Genomic DNA, 22,595 nt, shown 5'->3' with positions numbered 1-22,595 from the left:
TGATAGTTAATTCGGCCCACCAGGGATGTAGATGGGTGACCACTGTGTTAAGCACTGTTTCACATATTTAAAAAAAGTTGGAACATTTTAAAAAAGACTTGTATTTTCTTGTGACTGTAATACCAAGTTAAGTACATTGATTTTACACAATCTTAAAAGGAAAGTTGGTATACATTGATGTAAGTTTATTCACAGGGAAAAATTCACGTTTATGTTTGTTTCCTGAGAACAGACTGAATTGGGTGAGTAATGACAGCATTTGTGGGGTGGGGGGGGGGGTGGGTTAGAGAGGGTTTAGTCCAAAACTGATTTTTTAAAATTTAAAATAAATACCTCAATTCCACACAGTCAAGTGCTTTCTCCACATCGAGGGATAGAACACACTCAGGAACCGCATCTGAGGGCGAGTACAAAATATCAAATACATGACACTTACTAAAATTAAAGTTGCAGTTTTTAATAAAGCCAGTTTGATCTTCGGATGTAATTGATGGTAAAATCTACGTGCCAAAACTTTGGGAGATTGGGCTGTTGGAGAAACACTGAAGGATTTTTACCCTTTTTCCATCAAGAATGATACATGCCTCTTAGAATGATGCTGGAAGTTTACCTTGCTTAAATAAGTCAGGTAGCACAGAGATTAGATGAAAGCAAAGAAGAAAATTATTTTAAGAATTCAACAGGAAACCCATCAGGACCTGGGGATTTCCAGATTGCAATGAAGAGATAGCTGCAGCTATTTCCTCTTGTGATATAGGTTCATCTAATATAGTTTTAATAGCTGAGGAAAGTGTAGAGATGTTTAAACATTTTAAGAAATTCTCCATCAAATCGTTGTCACATGGAAATTCAGGAGTATAAAGTTGAGAATAGAAATTTCAAAATATATCATTAATCTAAGAATGATCTGAAGTAACATTGCCATCATCCAAATGAATTTTTGTCATTTGCCATTTTTCTTCGAATCCTTTCAACTGATTACCTAACAGCTTACTAGATATGTCACCATGGATACAGAACAAACTTTTACTCTTCAAAAGTTGGCGTTCAGTTGGATGTGTTGCAAGGAGGTTGAATTTAGTTTGGAGTTCCAGTCGCTTTTCGTATAGTTCTGGATTTTTAACTTGAGCGTATTGTTTTTTTAAAAAAATATTTTATTTTAGTTTTCACAGACTTAGAAAATCTGATAAACAAAGCCATTCATGTATTTGTCCCAATGCCCCCAACCACAGTGAATACATTCCGTATTCCAAAAACTTACCTTGATCGTACTCATCATGTAAGACACAACCCCTATCGAGACCTGTAATAAAAAGGAATCACAGTAGCAATACCATAACTTCAGCATATTTTTGTTCTATTTCTTTAATTTGATTGACTAAATTTTAATCATTCTTTATCGGCCTTCTTTTTCATATTCATGGCAAAAGAAATAATTTGCCCTCTAAGATAGCCTTTCAAAGCATCCCAAACATTCTGGCTGGAGGTTTCTACTAAGGTTTCTGTATTTAAGAAAAAGGTAAACTGCTCCTCCATAAATCTCAAAGTCATTATCTGACGGTAGGTTCTGCCAGTAGGATGTGCCAGTGTCTTTTTACTTGAGGAAGGTCAGGAAGAATTACAGATAGTATCAATATACTCTGATAATCTCATTACTGGGTCAATGGGATCAGTTGACTGTCAATAAGAAAGTAATCAATCAAAAATCAATCCTAGAGAAGGTATGGTGAACATATGAGAAGAAAGAATACTCTCTCCTATTTTGATGAAAAAAGCACCACACATCATAGATACCATAATTTGATAGGAAGGATTGTATTAGTAAGATGGACTTGTTTATTATGCCAGGAATGGGAGAAGATCGATCTAGCACAGGATCTGACTAGCAATTGAAATCCCCACCAAGCACAAGAGAGTATGAGCACAGATGTGGTAAGGAAGAAACAAAAGGTTCAAAAGCCTCACATCAAATGCATTAGGGGCATAGATGTTAGCAAAAACTACCATTTTATTAAACCATATCCATGAGACAATTATATAATAACTGTTTGTATCTGATATTACATTGTGATTACAAAGGAATATTTTGATTAATAAGAATTGAGACACCCCCCCAGCTTTGGCCTGAAAAGTGGAGTGAAAATGCTGCCCCTCCACCATGCCATGAGGTGAGAATTATCAGAGCTACGAATGTGTGTTTTAAGTTGATTGATGTTTGAGAACACTTTACTTTTAACAGGGTGATATGAACCCTTGACATTTCAGCTAATGAACCTGTAGATGTCCATAAAAATTGGTAGGGGGTTACTGGGGGCATGCTGAATTTACACAGGCTCCTGAAGAGGGATAGGATTATTTGGAAAGATTTCAGATTTATTGTTGGAGTACATACATGACATTACGTACAACCGAGATTCTTTTTTTTCCTGTGGGCACAGCAGAATTATCACTAATTGGTAGTGCAAAAAATAAACTGTGCACAGCATAAACAAATAAAGGAACTGTACAATACAGAGAAAATAAATGAAAATTAATAAAATGTACAAGTAAGTGTCCTTAAATGAGTTTCTGATTTAGTTTATTGTTGAGTAGTCTGATGGTGGAGGGGTAGCAGCTATTCCTGAACCTGGTGGTGTGAGTCTTGTGGCACCTATACCTCTTTCCTGATGGCAGCAGCAAAAACAGAGCGTGTGCTGGGTGATGTGGGTCTTTGATTATTGTTGCTGCTCTCTGACAGTAGTGTTCCCTGAAGATTTACTCAATAGCGTGAAGAGTTTTGCCTGTGATGTTCTGGACTGTGTCCACTACCTTTTGGAGGGCTTTACACTCAAAGGGGTATACCAGACTGATGCAGCCAGTCGGCACACTTTCCACCAAACATCTGTAGAAATTTGTCAAGGTTTCTGGTGTCACATAGAAAGACCAATGTTGATCAGGTGTAGCCAGCATGGCTTTGTGTGGGGGAAATCTTGACTCACTGAGGTGTTTGAAGAGATTTGGTATGTCACCAAAGACTCTCAAAAACTTCTACGGGTGTACTGTAGAGAGGATTCTGTGTGGTTGCATCACTGTTTGGTATGGAGGCACCAATACTCAAGACAAGAAAAATCTCTGGAGGGTTGTTAACTCAGCCTGCAACATCATGGGCACCAGTCTTCACTCCATCGAGGACGTCTACAGGAGCCAGTGTCTTAAGAAATCAGCCTCTATTCTCAAGGACCCCCCCCCCCCCCCCCCCCGACCACTCTGGCTATGTCCTCTTCTCACTGCTACCATTGGGAAGGAGGTACAGGAGCCTAAAGATGAGCACTTAGCAGCACGAGGATAGCTTCTTTCCCTCTGCCATCAGATTCCTAAATGATCAAGGGACCACAGACACGGCTTTTCTTTGACTTTTCGTGCATTATTTTTATTTTTTTTTGTAAGGTGGTTTGCACCGTGATGCAGCCACAAAACTATACATTTTGTGACTTGTTCATGACAATAAATTCTGATTCTGCTTTTGAAGAGGTAACAAAAGATTGATGAAGGCAGGATGGTAGGCTTTAGTAAGGCACGATGAGATCTCTCATGGTGTCTGGTCCAAAAGGCACATGGGATCCATGAAAAGCTGGCTAATTGACGGGGCAAGGATCAGAGCTGGTGCTGGTAATAAAAACCAGGAAGTCTGCAGACACTGGGATCGAGTGCAGAGCACAGAAGTGTTGGAGAAACTCAGCAGGCCACGCAGCATCCACAGGAAGTAAAGGGTGGCCAGCGTTTGAAGTCTGAACATTTCGACATGGATCTGGAAAAGCAGGTAGCCACCTGAATAAAATGCAGGAGGAGAGGATGTGGATGCAGGTGGGAGGGGAGATGAGAGAGAAGCTGATAAGTGATGGGAGAGAGGCAGAAGGCCAAGAAGGGTAGTTGTCTGATAGGACTTAGGAGAAGTGGAGGGGTGGAGAACTGGAGGAAAGGAGACAGAGGAAGAGGGAAAGAGAGAGACTCGGGGGAGTAAATGGAAATTGGGAGAAGACACGTTAATGCTGTGTAGTTGGTGTGTGCCGGGTACTGTGTTCTTCCTCCAATTTACAGTGACCTCAGTTTGCTAGAACACGAGGCCGTAGACAGACATGTCGTTGTGGGAATGGGGGGTGGAATTAGTAGGTAGGTCCTTGTGGCAGCGGACAGAGCAAAGATGCTCTATGAAGTGATCTCCCGATCTGTGTCCAGTTCCCCAGTGCAGAGAAGGCCACGTCGGGAGCAGTAGATGACTCCTTCAGATTCACAAGTCAAGCATTGCTTCACTTGGAAAGACTGTTTTGGATCTGGATTAGTAGGTGCTACTGATTGGAAGTCTATCATCAGTGGATTACTGCAGGTGTTGGTGGTGGGACCCTTGTTTGTGACTTGGATATGAATGTAGCAAATGTAGGAAGGATGATTAATGAAGTTTAGGGTGGTGTGGATTGTGAGGAAGGCTAAAATCAGGATTTAAATCAAATGGAAAGACAGGGGCATCGTTGGAGAATGGAATTTAATCCCAGCAAGTGCAAGGTGATGCATTTTGGGAAGCTAATTAGAGGTAGGATTCATAGAGGAAATAGTAGGAATGTTGATGAACAGAGGGACCTTGGATTTCAAGTCATTGTTTCCCTGAGAGTAATCCTTGGTTACAGGTTAATTCTACAGCCACAAACATGCCAGTCATCAGTTTAGCGGTGACCTGGAGATTTCAAATTACCTCCCCTCTATTGGGACTGTGTTCATTTCTGCTCTGCTGTAAAATTGATTCATTGCAGCATTCTTCCATTCAGTAGAAGCTTACAAAGAGAATGGTTTATTGGTCTTTTGATTCCTCAGTGATAGTTAATGTAGTGCCTGCATTCCAAGGCCATATCTTCCACCAATCCCCTTTGCTATCTGCCAAACAAATTGCCTGCTTCCCAAGGCTTTCTCATTCACCCCGCTCTCTCTATATTCCCTTCTTTGTATTTATCTCCTAGTTCTCTTGCCCTCTGTCTCTCTCTTTGGCACCTCTTTCTTTAAACTCTCTTTTTACTTCCCTTCCTTCCCTCTCCACTCCAGTCTAATTCTTTCCTATCTTCCACTCCTCCTCTCTTTCTCCACTCCTTTCTATTTCTCTCCCCCGCTCTGATTCTCTCTTCCTTTGTACACTTCTCTCTCTCTCTCTCTCCCTCTCACTTTTTCTAACCTTCTTTTCCTCCCCCCCCACCTCTGCCCCGTACCTTATTGCGACATAAACATTGCTCTATGACTGATACAAATCAACAGCTAACGGCGCACATTGCACTTTGCCCACAGCCGGCCTGATGTACATCAGACTCTTGGTCAAGCTGGACCCTGATGATCCTTTATATCCTGCACCCCCACCTCCATCTTCACCCCAATCAGTCCGGGGTCTCCTCTTTCAGGCCACATCAAACAGACTGATGTTTTTCCTGATGGGAAGGAGTAGATAGTGCTTCGAGGAGGAGAGAGAAGGAGTTGAGCAGACTTGGATGGTCATGAGGGTGGAGGAGAGGGATGTGATTGGGCCCAGGGTTGATCCTTTATTGATGCTGATGGCCATTCATGGTGGTGAAGAACATGTTTGGCCTTCATTGGGCAGAGCACTGCAGTTAAGAGCTGGGACCTTGAGATACGGCTGTAGAAGGCATTGGTGAGACCATGCTTGGAGTACAGTGTGGAGTTCTGATCACTCAGCTATAGGTTGAATAGTGTGCAGAGGAGATTCATCAGGATGTGGCCAGTACTGGAGGGATTGGATAACAGGGAGGGGTTGGAGAGGCTGAGCCTTTATTCCCTGGTGCGAAGGAGGCTGAGGGGGACATTATAGGTTCATAAAATCCCAAAATAAAGTCATTGCTCACAGTTGAATTCCTCATGGTAATTGATTCAAAAACTAGAGGGCATAGCTTTAAAGTGAGAGGGGAGAGATTTGAGAGGGACCTGACAGCAATTTTTCACTCCTAAGGTGGTTTGTATCTGGAACAAGCTGCTGGAAGAGGCTCTAAAAGTGGGTCTAATTACTGCATTGAAAAGGCATTTGGACAGATATCTTCATGCGAAGGTTTAAATTTAGACATACAGCACGAGAACAGGCCATTTCGGCCCCTGAGCCCGTGCTGCTCAATTTACACCTTATTGATCTATAACCCCTGGTATGTTTTGAAGGGTGGGAGAAAACCCACACAGACATAGGGAGAACGTGCAAACTCCTTAAAGACAGTGCGGGATTTGAACCCTGGCCCTGATCACTGGCGCTGTAACAGCATTGCACGAACTGCTACGCCAACTGTGTTGTTTCATGGTTGGAGTTTAAAAGAACAGGAGTTGATAGCAATGAAGCAGATGCATTAGTGGATAGGCACTGGGTAGTTGCCTCCTCTCTTCATCCAGATACAGTGAAAAACTTTGTTCTGTGTGCTATCCAGGTAGGTCAACTTATACCAGGTAGTGGATTATTAACAAACGAACAGACAACTGTGTACAGAATGTTACAATTGGTCAAGTAGAACAGAGTGTAGAGAAACATGTAGAAGGGCAGCATGGTTAGCATAGCGGTTAGTGCCTCATTATTACAGCACTAGTGACCAGGATGTCCAGCGCTGTCTCGAAAGAGTTTGTGTCTGCATGGGTTTCCCACAGGGGCTCCGGATTCCTCCCACCCTTCAAAATGTAGGTTAATTGTGGGTAATTGGGTGACGTGCTCATGGGCTGTAAGGGCCTGTTACCGTGCTGTATGCCTAAATTTAAAATGAAAAATTTTAAATCTTAGGTAGCTAAGAGGGCCATTTAAGTGTCTGATACCAGCAGGCATGAAAAGCTCCTTGAATCTGGAGATTCGTGTTCCCAATCTCGTGCATCATCTGCCTCATAGGAGAGAGGAGGAGAGAGTGGTACTAGGGTCCTTGAACACGTCAGCAGCTCTCCTGAGACAGCGGGAGGAGTTGACGGAGGGCTGGCAGGTTATGCTGTGGCCTGAGCTGCGCTCACAACTCCCTGCAGTTTCATGTGAACGTGGGTAAAGTAGTTCCCGCCTGCCCCCTGTGCCCCCCCCACCGCAGTCATGCACTTCTCCAGTGCAATGCCTGGCATGAAATCTCGGATGTGCCGAATTTCCTGAGGCTTTGCGAAAGTGGGGACCAATAGTGCATTCAGCACCAATGTGTTTGAACCAGGAGAGGTTGTTGGTCATATTTACCTCAAAGAACATGAAGGTTTCCACCTCAACACCATTGACTGATACACGGACACGAGTTCCATTCCTCTTCCTGAAGTCGGCTGCCAGCTCTTTGAAAGAAAGGATTCTGTCCTGACATCGTGTAACCAGATTCAGCAAATCCCAAGACTGATGCCACCAAAATATTCTGTGCCATCGTTGCTTAAGATCCAACTCACCACCTTGCCCTCGTTTTCAAACCTGTAGATGAAGTTAGAGCAGCCTTTGTCTACACGGTCATGAATATACAGGGGATAAGGGGTTGAGTACACAGCCTTGTGGGGCAATAGTGTTAAGAATTGCAAGCAAATGTTTATCTCCCCGTGGTTCCTTTTATATCCTGGTTAGAACCTCTGAGAGGGGTCTGCCGCCAATTATGTATTTTTGGCTTGTAGTCACTGATAGGAACACAATGGTCAGACTGTATGGGTCCTTTGACTGCAGATCGCCACCAGCCTGCAGCCTGTGTGGGTCCAACCACAAGTCACCAACAGCCCGCAGCCTGTTTCATCAACCACTGAGCCCCTCGTTGGTCTGCTGCCATGATAATATTTCCTGTAGGGTCGTCCCCCAAGCTTCTCCTTCATAATGGAAGGGTGAGGGGGATGTTCCTTCTATATTGGTCCATTGCTCTCCCAGAACCTCTCATGGTACACTGCCCAGTACACGTGCCATCATCTTGGGCACAGACCTCTGTGGTTGCAGGATTTCAACCCAACCCCCCCCCCCCCCACCACCAAAGGCCGCTTCAATCCTGTATGGAGCTGTCGGTATTAGGACCAGGCAGCACGACCCTGTAGGGCAGTGGTGTGTCTCCACTTCCCACTAAACTGGGTCTGGCGGCAGCACTGCCATTTTTTTGGGGGGTGGGGGGAAACAATTGGGTCCAGCCCAGAATTTGGATGAGATAGGTCAACGTTCCTGTTCCCTGTGGTGATTCCATGACTCATTAACCCGCTGAGCGTAAAGCCTTGCACAAGGTAGTGTATACAACCCAGGGCATCACATGCAAAGCCCTTCCCACCATTGAGAATATCTACAGGGAACGCTGCCATTGAAACACAGCAGCGATCATCAAGGATCTACAGCACCCAGGACACACCCACTGCTGTGATCTCACTGCTGCCATCAGGAAAGGTATAGATACCACAAAACTCGCACCACCAGGTTCAGGAACTGCTACCCCTCCTCCATCAGGCTCCTCAACAACAAACTCAATCAGGGTCTCATTTAAGGACTTTTACTTTGCGTATTTTTCATGACTATATTTATTTATTTCTGTATGGACCATTTAGGGCTGCGATTCAGAGAAACTGTTTCCCAGGGAAGGGCAAATCTTTTGAAGTTGCTGCTCTGGGTGAAGTAAAATCTGGGGGGCGGGGGGTTTGATGGGGGGAGAGCATGCAGGTCATGCACTTTAGTATAAGAAATAAATGGGCAGACTATTATTTAGATGGGGAGAAAATTCAAAATTCAGAGGTGGAAAGGTTGAGCTCCAGGTTGGGTCAATGATGAAGAAGGTGAATGCAATGTTAGCATTCATTCTGGAGGGATAGCATACAAGAGCAGGGATGTGATGTTGAGACTCTATAAAGCACTGGTGCGACCTCATCTGGAGTACTGTGTACAGTTCTGGGCACCTTATTGTTGGGTTCAGAGAAGATTTACCAGAATGACACCAGGAATGAAAGGGTTAGTATATAAGGAAAGATTTGTTGCCTCTTAGACTGTACTCATTGGAGTACAGAAAGATGGGAGGACCTAATAGAGATATTTCAAATGCTGAAAGGCCTGAACAGAGTAGATGTGACAAGGTTGTTTCCCATGATAGGGGAATCTAGGACAAGGGGGTATAATTCACGATAAAAGATCATCAATTTAAACCAGAAATGTGTATTTAAAACAAAATGTCTTTAGCCAGAGGGTTATGTGTCTGTGGCACTTGCTACCACAGGCGTCTGTGGAAGCGAGGTTGTTGAGTGCATTTAAGGCAAAGATTGACGGTATTTGATTGGTCGGGACATCAAGAGTTATGGGGAGAAGTCTGACGAGTAGGGTGAGAGGGAGGGTGGATCAACTCATGATAGGTTAGCGGAGCAGACTCAATGTGCCAATTGGCCTACTTCTGCTCATCTAATCTTGTGCAGAAATTAGATTAAGGTAGGATCAGTGTCAGTGGGTGGATGGTCAGCCTGGACTCAATGGGATGAAGGTCTTTGCTGATTCTTTCTCCATCCCTCTTAAACAGCTCGCGCCTCCCAGCTCCCACCCTTGCCCCCCCCACCCCCACAAGCCTGCGCCGGAATTGCACTTGGAATACAATGGTCTGCAGGGACATCAGTGATAAAGACGAGCTTCTCTTCACCAAACAGGCGGAATAGCTTTGAACCCATGCCAGAGGAATAACCAGGGAGAGATCACTTGAGTAATTGGCCTCTATGGGGCGAGTAATGAGGCAGAACAGAACTATGGGATGGCTGTCCTTGTGTTCCTTGACTTTGAAGACAAGAAGGAAAGAAACTGCTGACGGATGAGAAAGCTGACATTGGTTTGAGATTCTGCCTCTGAATCCTGACTGTATTGGGTCTTCATAAATCAGCATGCTTTGATTAAAGTCTCTAGCGTGCATGCATAAATCATCAGCTGGCCAGCGAGTCTCAATTATTCTCCACGGGTGTCTGACATCCGGCTCACTTCATTGGCCGCAGCTTCCTGCTGGTGCAATGAGCAGAGGGAGTGAAGGGGGCATGCCAACACTTCTACTTTCTAACAAGCCTGATGAGCCTTGGCGTGTCGTCGAACATCTACAGGTACACAGTGGAATGTACACTGACTGGTTTCATCACAGCCTGGTTTGGGAATTCGAATGCAGATGGCTGCGGAGAGTGGCGAACCTCACCCAGTCCATCACAGGCACTGACCTACCGTCCATTAAAGCTGTGAGACATTGCCTCAAGAAGGCAGCCAACATCATAAAAGATCCCCATCACCCTGGTCACAACCTCTTCACGCAGAAGGTTTATGACCAGTTTATTTCCAAGAGTTATCAGACTTTTGAACCTCCCCATACTACCCTAACCCTCACCATAAGCTCAGAATCAGAATTTATTGTCATGAACAAGTCTTGAAATTCTTTGTTTTGCAGCATCGTTACAGGTGGAAACATTCATATAAAATCACCTGACAACAATACTGCATGAAAAGTCAAAGTGAGGCAGTCTGTGGTTCATTGACCATTCAGGAATCTGATGGCAGAGGGGAGAAAGCTGTCCTTGTGCCACTGAGTGCTTGTCTTCAGGCTCCTGTACCTTTTCCCCGATGGTAGCAGAGTGAAGAGGGCATGGCCTGGGTTGTGGGGCTTTGAGGATAGAGGCTGCTTTTTTAAGAAACCACCTCTTGTCGATGTCCTCGATGGAGTGCAGTCTGGTGCCCGTGATGTTGCAGGCCAAGTTTACAGATCCCTGTATCCTTACAGACCTATAGCAGCCAAGGATTACAATATGCTACCTGTGTTCCTTGTCTAACATGGGCACAGCTCCAATGCCATCTACCAGCCCTGATCCCTATGTAGTGTACACTTTACCAATGACTCTTCCAGCGTTGTCCACAGTTCATGACCTGGAGTGGTGCAGGGTTCATCTCAGGACCGAAGAGCCTCTGCACATGGTGAACTTTATAGTACTGTAAGCTGGAGGGTCCGGCCCAGGTAATTACGAGGTGATTAAAGGGGCCGATGGTCAGGTATGCACTAATGGGTGGGCAGAGTGCAATCTTTGTGGGCAGGTGACATGATTTCCAACTAGGTTCCAGATGGAGAGGTCATGTGGCCCTCCACAATCCGCACTACAAGGTGCCACAAGACTCATATCACCAGATTCAGGAACAGTTGCTTCCGTCCACCATCAGACTCCTAACTGCAAATAAATTTAAGGACTTTAACTTTGCACATTATTTATTATTGAATATTTATTTTTTGCATTGCAGTTTGTTTGCTCTGCCTTCTTGTTTACATTTCTCTCCTTTGTATGAGTATTTTTTCTTGAGTAGCAATGTAGAAATTCTGCCTGGCCCGCGTGAAAAAGAATCTCGGTTGTACGTGATGTGTACTTACTCTGACAATAAATTTTGAACTTTGACAAGGGGAGTTTCAAGAGCCTGATCTCCATTGGAACTGAGCTGCTCGTCTTCAGGCTTTTATACTGTCTGCCTGAGGGGAGCAGGGAAAAGCAGTTGTGACCAGGGTAATAGGTTTCCTTTGCCACATTGTACAATTCTCAATGATTCCACTCATTGACTTTCTTATAATCCCTTTGTTCTTTAGAAATGATGCTTCTAATGTGGTGTCTACAGGTCATTAATTTTGCTTCTTGCAAAGTCCTGTAACCGAGAGGAGCTGTCAGTGCAATATCATTTATTGAAGGTCTTGACTCACAATTAATGGCAGTGCCTGCTCCAAAACTGTATCGGAAATCACACCACATGGTACATTCAGTTTTTATATTTGTGCTTCACCACTTCCCCCTTAAAATAGTAGGTAGTAAACTTAAACCAACCATCAACTGTTTGTAAGAATTGCTAATTTCAGAATTTAATTTAAACTAACTCAAAAGACTTGTTTATCACTTCAACAAGCTTTCATGGTACATGTACGTGGTCTCATTTAGTACACCGAGGCAGTGATTAACACCAGTAATAGTCGCTACTCAACTCTGGGTAACTGATCCACTCTTTCCTCTCTCCTCCTTTCTCACTTTTCTCTTTTCATACTTTCCCTCCTCTCTCTCTCTCTCTCTCACACACACACTCTCTTTTTCCTCTCTCCTTGCTGTCTCTTCCCACCCACCCCCCCCACCCCGTCTCTCTGTATTTCCAGAGCTTTTACAGATTTACGACTCATTCATTACAATCCCTGTTCCTCTGTCTGCAGATGAAATAATTCCTTATCATATATGTTTCCTCTCTTGCAGACATTTCATTGGGATCCTCGCACACTGTGCCAAATGGACCAGCTTGCACTGGGTGTTACAAACCCATTCTTTGTTCTCTGCATTCTTCAGTGAGGGTTAAGCCTCAGCTTCAAAGACCTTCCTTCATTCACATTTCCAGTAGACCTGTTCTGCCCCAGCACATGGGGTTGTATTGCATATGGCACCTGCAGTCAAAATTTTTGCATTGACATTAACATCTTGCAAGTTTTAAGCATAATTCTGATTCTGCATATTCTTTGCATTATCTTTTATTCAGATGATTATCGTACTTTGCCCCTTGATCTTACAGCATCTTAACGCACTGTTAATAACTGGCGGCACGGTTAATGGAATGCTACTACAGAGTCAGGGACCTGGGTTCCAATTCCCCGCTGTCTGTAAGGAGTTTGCACATTCTTCCCCTGTATCTGTGGGTTTCCTCTGGATGCTCCAGTCTCCTCCCACCCTAAAACATACAGGGGTTGTAGGTTAACTGGAGTATTTGGGTAGCTTGTGCTCGTGGGCTGCAAGGACCTGTTACTGTGTTGTATGTCTCCATTTAAAATTAATACATGTTTAATACACATTCAATATTGAGCATGTCAACAAATGCTCAGGAAGTTTGGTGATTCTTCTTAAGACATGTTGGCTTTGCATTACCAATCCATATAACACTGTCCCTTTACAATGGTATAAATTCTGAGACTTGACAGCACCATGTTAAACTATGCTGGTGCACTCAAAATATTTTACAGTTCATCTAAGTTGGTTCTTCTATAACAATGATGTTTATTGTCATAAACATTGAACAATGTAGCTGTGCAACAAAATTCTTACACTCTGCAGGTAAGCAGGTTCTTAAAAAAAAATCAGAAAGAGACAATGTAATGCAGAAGAAATAATATTTACACTCAAGATTCAAGGTTCCTTCATTGTCATGTAATAGTACAGAATATATAATATTATACCAAATTGTATTCTGCCTGCCATAAGGCAGACAAAGAGCTGCCATTAGCATCGAGAAAGAGAGAAAGAGAAGCAAAAGAGAGTCCCTTCAGAGACACCAAGGGTCCATGGATTCGCCTCCAGCACTCACGTAGCCTCTGCAGACGCACAGATGCTAGTTCGATCCATGGCAACCCGAGCTCCAGATCCAAACCTCTGACAAGATCAAGATACCTTCAGTGCCTGAGACCCTTCAGGAGTCCTTCTTGCCCTTAGCACCCTCTCAATTCCTAGCTCTGATACCTGGTTCCCATGAGCCAGTCTCCTATAGCCTACGCCGGGCCCCCGACTGTAAGTTGTCTGCAGCCTGCGTGGGTCCCTCAGCCGCTGAGCCCCTTGCTGATCCACTGCCATGGTCACTGTCCTGTAGAGTCATCATCTCTGCTTCTCCTTCTCAACAGGGGTGTTCTCCCCTGTTTCTGGTGCCCTACACATAAGCTTTGCTAAGATTATAAAATTGATGATGAATTTTGCAGAAATACACAGTCTCTCCGAGTTAGGAATGGAAATTTAAACTTCATACATCTTCATGCACACCTCATCTGTAACCTGCCTGCAAACATAATTCTCTTCATAATTATGAAGCCATTATCCTTCCTGGTGTCATGTGTCTGCACCAACCTGTTGGCAAAACAATTTAGCAGCTAGCTAATGATCCTTATCACTTACTATAATAGTCACCGTCACTCATTGTGCCTGCCGCATTGTTCACTTTAATGTAAAGAATCAGTTGCGACAAGATCTACCTGCATGCTTTCTCTCTGGATCCAAGCTGGAACTCCCAGTCAATTTCCATCACCTTTCCCACACAGATGTGTCTGTTCAGGCTATCTAACCCCCTTCAAATTTTGTATACCTTTATTTAGACACCTCTCGTTCTTCATTGCTTCAAAGAACGCAAAAACATAAGAAATAGGAGCAGGTGTAGGCCATCCAGCCCATCAATCCTGCTCTGCCATTCAATGAGATCATGACTGATCTGATTATTGACTCAATTCCACCTACCTGCCTTTTTCCCATATCCCTTAATTCCTTTTTTATGTAAAAATCTATCTAACTGAACCTTAAATATGTTTAATGAAATAGCCTCAACTGCTTCCCTGGGCAGAGAATTCCACAGATTCACTACTCTCTGGGAAAAACAGTTTTTCCTCAGCTCCATCTTAAATCTACTCCCCTGAATCTTGAGGCTGTGTCCCCAAGTTGTGGTCTCGCCTACCAGTGAAAACAATTTTCCTGCCTCTATCTTATCCATCCCTTTCATAATTTTATATGTTTCTATAAGATCTCTTCTCGTTCTTCTGAATTTGAGTATAATCCCAGGTGATTTAGTCTCTCCTCGTAGGACAACTCCTTCATCTCTGGGATCAACCTGGTGAACCTCCTCTGGACTGCCTCCAAGGCCAGTGTATCCTTCCTCAAGGAAGGAGACCACAACTCCACACAGTACTCCAGGTGCGACCTCACCAGCACCATGTACAGCTGCAGCATGACCTCCCTGCTCTTGACTTCACTTCCTCTTGTGATGAAGGCCAGCATTCCATTTGCCTTCTTAATAACCTGTTGCTCTTTCACCCTGAATGACAGCCTCCAGCATTTTCCCGACTACAGATGTTAAGCACCAGCACCGTCAACCTTACTGCATTAAGATGGGCTCTCCAATCCAGGCAACGTCCTGAGAAATCTCCTCTGCACCCTCTCTAAAGCTTCCACATCCTTCCTGTAATGAGGAACCAAATGCAATACTCCAAGAGTCGTCTAACCAGAGCTTAATTGTGCTGCATCATTACCTTATGGCAGATGGATTCACTCCCTCGACTAATGATCAGCACACCATACGCCACCTTAGTCACCCTACCAACGTGGACGGTAACCTTGAGAAATCTATTGACTTTGGACTCCAAGATTTCTCTTACTCCACACTGTTAAGAATCCTACCATGAGCCACATACTCCACCCTCAAGTTCGACCTTCCCAAGTGCGTCACTTCAGACTTATCCAGACTAGCTGCCACTTCTCCACTCAACTCTGCATCCTGTCCACATCCTGTTGTAGCCTACAACAGGCTTCTATGCTATCCTCAACACCTCCAACCTTTGTTGCCTGGTCTAAATCCTGGAACTAGCACTGTGGGAGCACCTTGACCAGAAGCAGAGTTCAAGAAGGTGGCTCACCAACCATCCTTCTCGCCATGGACAATGATTACTGGCATTGGAAACTGCTTAAATTAAAGCAGAGCTCCCCCCCGCCCCCCATTAAGCCTCTTGACCTTATCTTAATTAAGCTCTATTGCACCGCCTTCCTTTGCCTGCAACTTAATTGACCCATCCACCCTTTCCCACTGCATTTTACAGTTGTTAATATTTTCCAAACCCCTGTTGAGGGGGACCATTTACAGTTTGATTTTAAGCAATGACCAGGTACTGTTGAGGAAGCAGGGAGGCTGTAGAAGGATTTAGATGAGGAGAATGGGCAGAGAAGAGGTAAATGAGATACAGTGGTGGAAAATGTATGGTCAGGCACTTCGGTAGAAGAAATAAACAGGCCGACTATTTTCAACGTGAGGTAAAAATTGAAAAATTACCAGATGCATAGGGACCTGGGAGTGCTCGTGCAGGAGAGCCTGAAGGTAAACTTGCATGTTGAGTGGTGAAGAAGGCAAATGTGATGCTGGTATTCATTTAATGAGGAATAGAATACAAGAGCACGGATGTGATGCTGAGGCTTCACGAGGCCCTGGTAAGACCTCACGGACTATTGTGAGCAATTTAGGCTTCTCATTTAATAAAGGATGTGCTGACGTTAGAGAAGGTTCAGAAGAGCTTCACAAGGATGATTCTGGAAATGAAAGGGTTATCATATGGGGAAAGTTTGTGGCCTCTTGGCCTGCACTCAGTGGAATGTCGAAGAATTCCTGTAGAAAGTTCTTCCGGATACACTTAACAGGGATCTCATTGAAACCTTTCAAATATTGAAAGGATGTAGAACAGTTGGGAGAGTCTAGGACAAGAGGGCACAACTTCAGGATTGAAGGATGCCCACTTAGAACAGAGATGTGAAGGAATTTCTTTAAGCAGAGGTTGATGAATCTTTGGAATTCATTACTAAATATGGTTGTGGAGGACAGGACATTGGGTGTATTTAAGACAGAGATTGATATGTTCTTGATTAGCCAGGACATCAAAGGGAGAAGGCTGGGCAGTGGGGCTGAGTAGGAAAATGGATCAGCTCATGATTGAATGGTGGGGCAGACTGATGGGCTGAATGGCCTATTTCTGCTCTTATGTCTTATGTAAACATCACTGGCAGAACCAATGTTTATTCTTCATCCCTGAACCCAAGGCACAATGAAGAGATGACTATGGGCCTGACTGCTGAGTAAAATAGATTTCCACCTCTGAATCACATGAGGGAAATGGATAGGCTTTTATGAATTTCACTGTTGTTTCAGACAGGCATTTGGGGAATGAAATCCAGTTTTCCAAGTAAAATCTTAAAGTTAAATTCCCAAGCTGCCATGGTGGGATTCGAACCAGTCTCTCTCTCTTTGGTCCTTTTGAAATCTATTATTACATTAATTATCATTACTAAATGTATGGAAAATTAAAAAAAATAAAATACTTTTTAAAAAAGCCTGCATCTCCGGCCAGAACCCTGGCAATTACTCCGACATCTGTGGTTTACATCTTGGGTTTACACAGAGGTGCAGTGCATTCGAAGTGATGGCAAATGGAGGCCTGCATTATCATCCAAACTCAGCCTCTTGAACCAGTTCTCTCATGCAGTGATATGTTACTGGAACTGGGAGGTTTCATTGATTAGTAGAGTTTGGATAAGCTGGAAACTCTCCCCTGGATACTGAGGGGTTGGGGGGGGGGGTGGGGGGGGAGAGAAAACGGTCGTTATTGATGTTTATAAAGCCATGAGGGGCATGTATAAAGTAAATAGTCACAGGCTTTTCTCCATGGTAGGAATGGTCAACACTTTAGGCTAGAACTCTTCATTAATTCCTTTTTCAAAGTTTAGGTTGTCAGAGTACATGAATTTCTACCTTTCAAGAACTGTAAACTGTACTTAAGAGAAAAGTTACCTATACAAAAGAATATAAATAGAAAAATGTAAATAAACTGTGCAATGCAGAATATATAAATATTCAGTTATAAATAACATGCAAAGGAAGAGTCCTTAAATGAGGGTCTGATTGATTCTGAGGTGAAAGACAAAAGTTTGCAGATGCTGGGGGAACTCAGCTGATCCCACAGCGTCCATTGGAGGTAACTGATGGTTTGGGTCTGAGCCCTTCCTCACGCCCTTGCCTTGAAGAAGGGCTCAGGCCCAAAAGAGCAGTTATATATCATTACCTCTTGTGGATGGTGCGAGTCCTGGTGAATTCCTCCAGGGTTTCTGTGTTAAGTCTGATGGTGGAGGGGTGGCAAGTTCCTGAACTTGGTCGTGCACCTATATCTCAGGGCTGTTAGATGGCATTGGAGCTGTGCCCATGTGAGACAAGGAACGGCAGGTAGCATATTGTAATCCTTGGTTGTTATAAGTCTGTACACAGTTGCTAGTTTTGGTAGTGTTAAGTCCGATGTGACTGATTGTACTGTTTTGTGACCGAGAGTACTCATGTGGATTATCCCTGTTGCGATCCCCTTGCGTGTTTTAATAAACATCCTTCCTGTGTCCAGACTCATTGATCTTTGAACCCTCCCAGTTTTTTCCTTCCTACCCAACATACCTACACCTCTTTCCCATTGGCAGTAGTGAGAACAGAGCATGTCCTGGGTGGTGTGGATCCTTGATGATTGCTGCTGCTCTCCAACAGCAGCGTTCCATGTAAATGTCCTCGATGGTGGGAAGGATTTTGCTTGTGATGTAGAGTTGTAAAGCCTTTTGCAGGGCTGTCTGCTCAGAGGTATTGGTGTCCCCACACCAGATCATGATTCAGAAGCTTTCCACCACCCACCTCTAGATGATTTTCTCCACTGATGCTGCTCGACCCATTGAGTTCCTCCAGCAGGATTGTGTTTGGCTTCAGATTTCCGTATCAGCTGTCTCCTCCTGTGTGTCTCCAGTTCATCAGGATGTTGCCTGGTTTAGAGGGTATGAGTTATGATGAGAGGTTGGATAAACTTGGGTAGTTATCCCTGGAGTGCCAGAGGCTAGGAGAGACCCAATAGAGGTTTATACAATCATGAGAGGGTTGACCATCAGAATCTTTTCTGTGTCACACACAAGAGCAGCCACTCTCAATCGTTTTTTGGCTATGGCTCCCTTAGGACTATGAGCAAAGTTCATGAGCCCCCTTCCCTTTGAAGCAGTCAGGTTTAATTGGTTTCTTCTGTACTTCTTCTGATCAACTACATAAAAAACATTGAAAATATTTTATGATTTCAGTCTGTGCCTCTCCCTCCCTTAAATGTTCTGTGGCTCCCAGAGGTATTGGGGGGTGGGGCGTTCATTTTGATCCCGTTTGAGAAAGGCTGCACCAGAGGACATTTTTTTTAAGATGAAGGAGGAATGTTTAAGGGAGATTATTTTTCAACATACAGCTCGGTAACAGGCCATTTTGGCCCATGAGGCTGTGCTGCCCAGTTGACCTATAACCCCCAGTACATTTTGAACAGTGGGAGAAAACCTGAGCCCCCAGGGAAAACCCACAAAGAGAACATACAAACTCCTGACAAACAGCACGGGGTTTGAACCCCGGTCCCGATCGCTGGCGCTGTAAAGACGTTGTGAAAACCGCTAACCACTAAACAAGAAGTGTATAGTGAAGAAGTGCAGGGCAAGTTTTATTTTTACACAGGGAGTAGAACAGGCTTCCAGTGGTAGTGGTGAAAGCAGATACAATAGTCGTGTTTAAAATGCATCTGGACAGACATATGAATGTAGTGGATGGAGAGGTATGCGCCACATGCAGGCAACATGTTCAGCATGGACACAGAGGCTGAAAGGTCTGCTCCTGTGCTGTTCCATAAGGATAATTAGGACAGTCCCACCCTCGCACCCTCTCCCAGCAACCATGCTAATTAATTCCTTTCACATACTTCGCCTACACCCTCCTGAAAGTTTCAACTGAGTGTGCCGCCTCTCCCACTCCTGCAGCTCATAACAACCGTGGCAATGCATGAAATATATTCATTTGACTTAAACCCCTTGGTAAGCCCTGGGGCCTTGTAAATCTGCATAAATTAAAATCCCAGAATCCATTTAAATTTTCTTGTGTCAGGTTGGCTCAGCGGTGTAACAATGTCATATTTTGCAGGTGTGAACTGGAGCTTCCTGGATCTAACCATTTAAACTCCTCCCAACTATTCCTACGGTGACTTGTCTGTCCTTGGCCAAACGTAATCTTGAGGAACAACACATTATATTCCTCCTGGGCACTCTTAAACCTAATGGCATGAACTTTGAGTTTTCTAATTGTACGCAACATCCACCCCCATCTGATTCCACTGTTCCCATCTCTTTATTAACTCCTGTACCTATTTTAGCTCTTTCTCTCGATCTCTCTCCCTTCTTCTCTCTCTCTTCTTTACCCAACTCCTTCCTAATAATCTCTACCTGTCTCTACCTCTCACACCTTCTGTTCTATCACCCCTCCCCCATCTTTTTCTCCTTTACATACGTAATTTCACATATACTCTCTTAGACTCAACGTTGACTGACTGTTTCTCTCCTTGGATGCAGTCTGCCCTGCTGAGTTCCTCCAGCGATTCTTTGTCTCAAGATGCCAGGCTCTGCAGCTTTTGTGAATCTCCAAATCTTTCATCACATCCTTCAAGGCTGCCGCACAGGTTGAGGGGATAGTTAAGAAGGCTTGTGGGATGCTGGGCTTCATTAAGAGGGGGATTGAATTCAAGAGCAGAGAGGTCATGTGTCAACTTTACAAATCTCTGGTAAGACCATACAGAGTATTGTGTTCAGTCCTGGTCACCTCATTACAGGAAGATGTGGAAGCTGTGGAGAGGGTCTAGAGTAGATTTACCAGAATGTTGCCTGGATTGGAAAATTAGTCTTATAAAGCAAGGTTATCAGAGCTGTGACTTTTCTTTTTGGAGTGTAAAGGAATGAAAGGACACTTAATAGAGGTCTAAAAGATAATGAGAGGCATAGATGGGTGGACAGCCTGGACTTGTTTCCTCAGACAGGAATAGCAAACACCAGAGGATGTGTATACAAAGGGAAATTTAGGGGAGACATCAGAGGTAGGCTTTTTACACAGAGTTATGGGTCTCTGGAATGCCTTGCCAGGGATAGTGGTGGAGGCTGAAACATTAGGGGAATTTAACATTAGATGGACCCATGGATGGAAGAAAAATCAAGGGTTATGGGGTAGGGAGGGTTTAGTATTTTTTTAAGGAATATATGGGTCAGCACAACACTGAGGGCTGAAGGGCTTGTACTGTGCTGTAGTGTTCTATGTTCTGCTGAGTCACACAGCAGGGAAACAAGCCCAATTTGCCCACGCTGACCATATTGTCACACCCACACTGGCCCCACCTGCCTGCGTTTGGCCCATATCCTCTAAACCTGTCTTATCCATGATTCCGTCCAAATGTTTCTTAAACAGTGCAATAATAACTGCCTCAGCCACCTCCTCCAGCAGCCTGTTCCAAACACCCACCATAGAACCATCAAACGCTACAGTACAGAATCATGCCCTTCTGCCCATCTAGACTATACTAAGCTGGTATTCTACCTAGTTCCACTGACCTGTACCCAGACCATATCTCTCCCATCCATGAACCTGTCCAAATTTTTTAAAAATATTGAAATTGAGCCCATATTCACACTCCCACCACTCTCTGTGTGAAGTTTCTCCTCCTGTTCCCCCTAAACTTTTTCTCTTTCACCTTTAACCCATATCCTCTGGTTTGTATCTCCCCTACCCTCAGTGGAAAAAGTCTATCTATATTTACTCTGTCTATCCCCCTCATAAGTGGTTGCCACCTCCCGCTCCATATTGGTACGGAGAAGCCAGAGTTTTAAATCTTGCCTTTTTCTGGGCACATTTCTATCTGGCCTCAGAGGGGAAACATTCTGCCCTTCCTGTGTCCCGACCTACATTGGAGCACAGGTTTCAAGTTTTTAAAATGTTGTAGTGTTTCTGGAATGTCACCTGCACCCCCCAACTCCAAAGGATGTATGATAGGAAGTATGCTGTCCAGGTTCTTGGACAGATCTCATTGAATGGGTGAACAGGTTGAGAGAATGGTGGCTGGTAGCCTTGCCCATTTCAGTATTCTCAGGAATTGCAGTTGCTGTTGAGCCTTCCTGACAAGTGAGGAGATGCTCCTATGAATTAAGAAATTGCTTTTATGTACCTTGTCCATTTCCACCATGTTACTGGGAGCATGTTGGGCACCCACTCTCTTGAAGGTGGTGTCGCTTGGGTTGCAAAGTCTTTGGTTATTGATTGTGGGCACTGGGTACCTTGGGCCATGCCAAGCACGGGGGCCACTCTGTCTCTGCTTCTTGCTGAATGGTGGGTGACCCTCTCCCCTTTCCTCTCTCCCCTCTGCCTCAGGTGGCCGGGGCGTGGCCGTCGGCCCGATCGTGAGCTCCCATCACTCCGATATCTTCTGCGACAACGAGAATGGACCGAACTTCCTGTTCAAGAACAATGGGGACGGCACCTTCAAGGACATAGCGGCAGAGGCTGGTGAGTGAAGGTTTATGTGGAGGGCAGGGGTCCAAAGCAGCACTCAAGGCACTGACAACAAATCTAGAGATTGTGGGTTGAAATCCCATCTTAACACAAGACACTTAGGATTGCACTGAGGTCCAGAACTACCAAAAATATCTCACATTTACCCATGATTGCTATAATGACACACAGATAAGAGTATATAGGTGGGGTGAGAGGTGTGGGCAGGTTCATTCCCATCTTTAACGAAGATGTCTCAGATCAAAGAACATTACCACACAGTCATGCCCTTCAGCCCACAATGTTGTGCTGGCCTAGGTTAGTGGTTATTGCAACACAATCACAGTGCCAGAGACTTTGGTTCCAATCTGGCGCTGTGTCATTAAGGAGTTTATAGATTCTCCCTGCGACTTCCATGGGTTTCCTTCAGGTTCTCTGGTTTGATCCCATCTTCCAAAAGCATATGGGGTTTGTAGATTAATGGGGTGTAATTGGGTAGCACTGGTTTCACGAGCTAGAAAGGCCTTCTACCCTGCTGTATCATTACAATTTAAAAAATTCAAATTCAAAATGTAAACCATATCCACAACAATATAATCCTTCTCTACTTCATACAGAACCCTTATTTTTCTTATAAAGTATTCTCAGTGATGTAATGAGATGAAAGTTCATTGGCATGCCGCACATGCGCACACACTGCAGATGCACTGAAATTCTTACTTGCTGCAGCCACACAGGTATG

At 44.3% G+C, this 22,595-nt stretch overlaps 1 protein-coding gene across 2 annotated transcripts in view; it reads left to right on the top strand.

Moving 5' to 3' along the window:
* crtac1b (cartilage acidic protein 1b) overlaps positions 1–22,595 on the top strand; it is a 169,718-nt gene that overhangs the window by 60,905 nt on the left and 86,218 nt on the right. For both annotated transcript variants that reach the window (XM_069900328.1, XM_069900330.1), the window contains exon 6: positions 21,734–21,868. In XM_069900328.1, coding sequence (XP_069756429.1) covers positions 21,734–21,868 — 135 coding nt within the window. The remainder of the gene's footprint in view (positions 1–21,733; positions 21,869–22,595) is intronic.

This window comes from Narcine bancroftii, chromosome 10 (genome assembly GCF_036971445.1).
Source record: "Narcine bancroftii isolate sNarBan1 chromosome 10, sNarBan1.hap1, whole genome shotgun sequence".
NCBI lineage: Eukaryota > Metazoa > Chordata > Chondrichthyes > Torpediniformes > Narcinidae > Narcine > Narcine bancroftii.
Note: the sequence above shows the minus strand (reverse complement) of the source record. Positions and strands in the feature narration are given on the sequence as shown.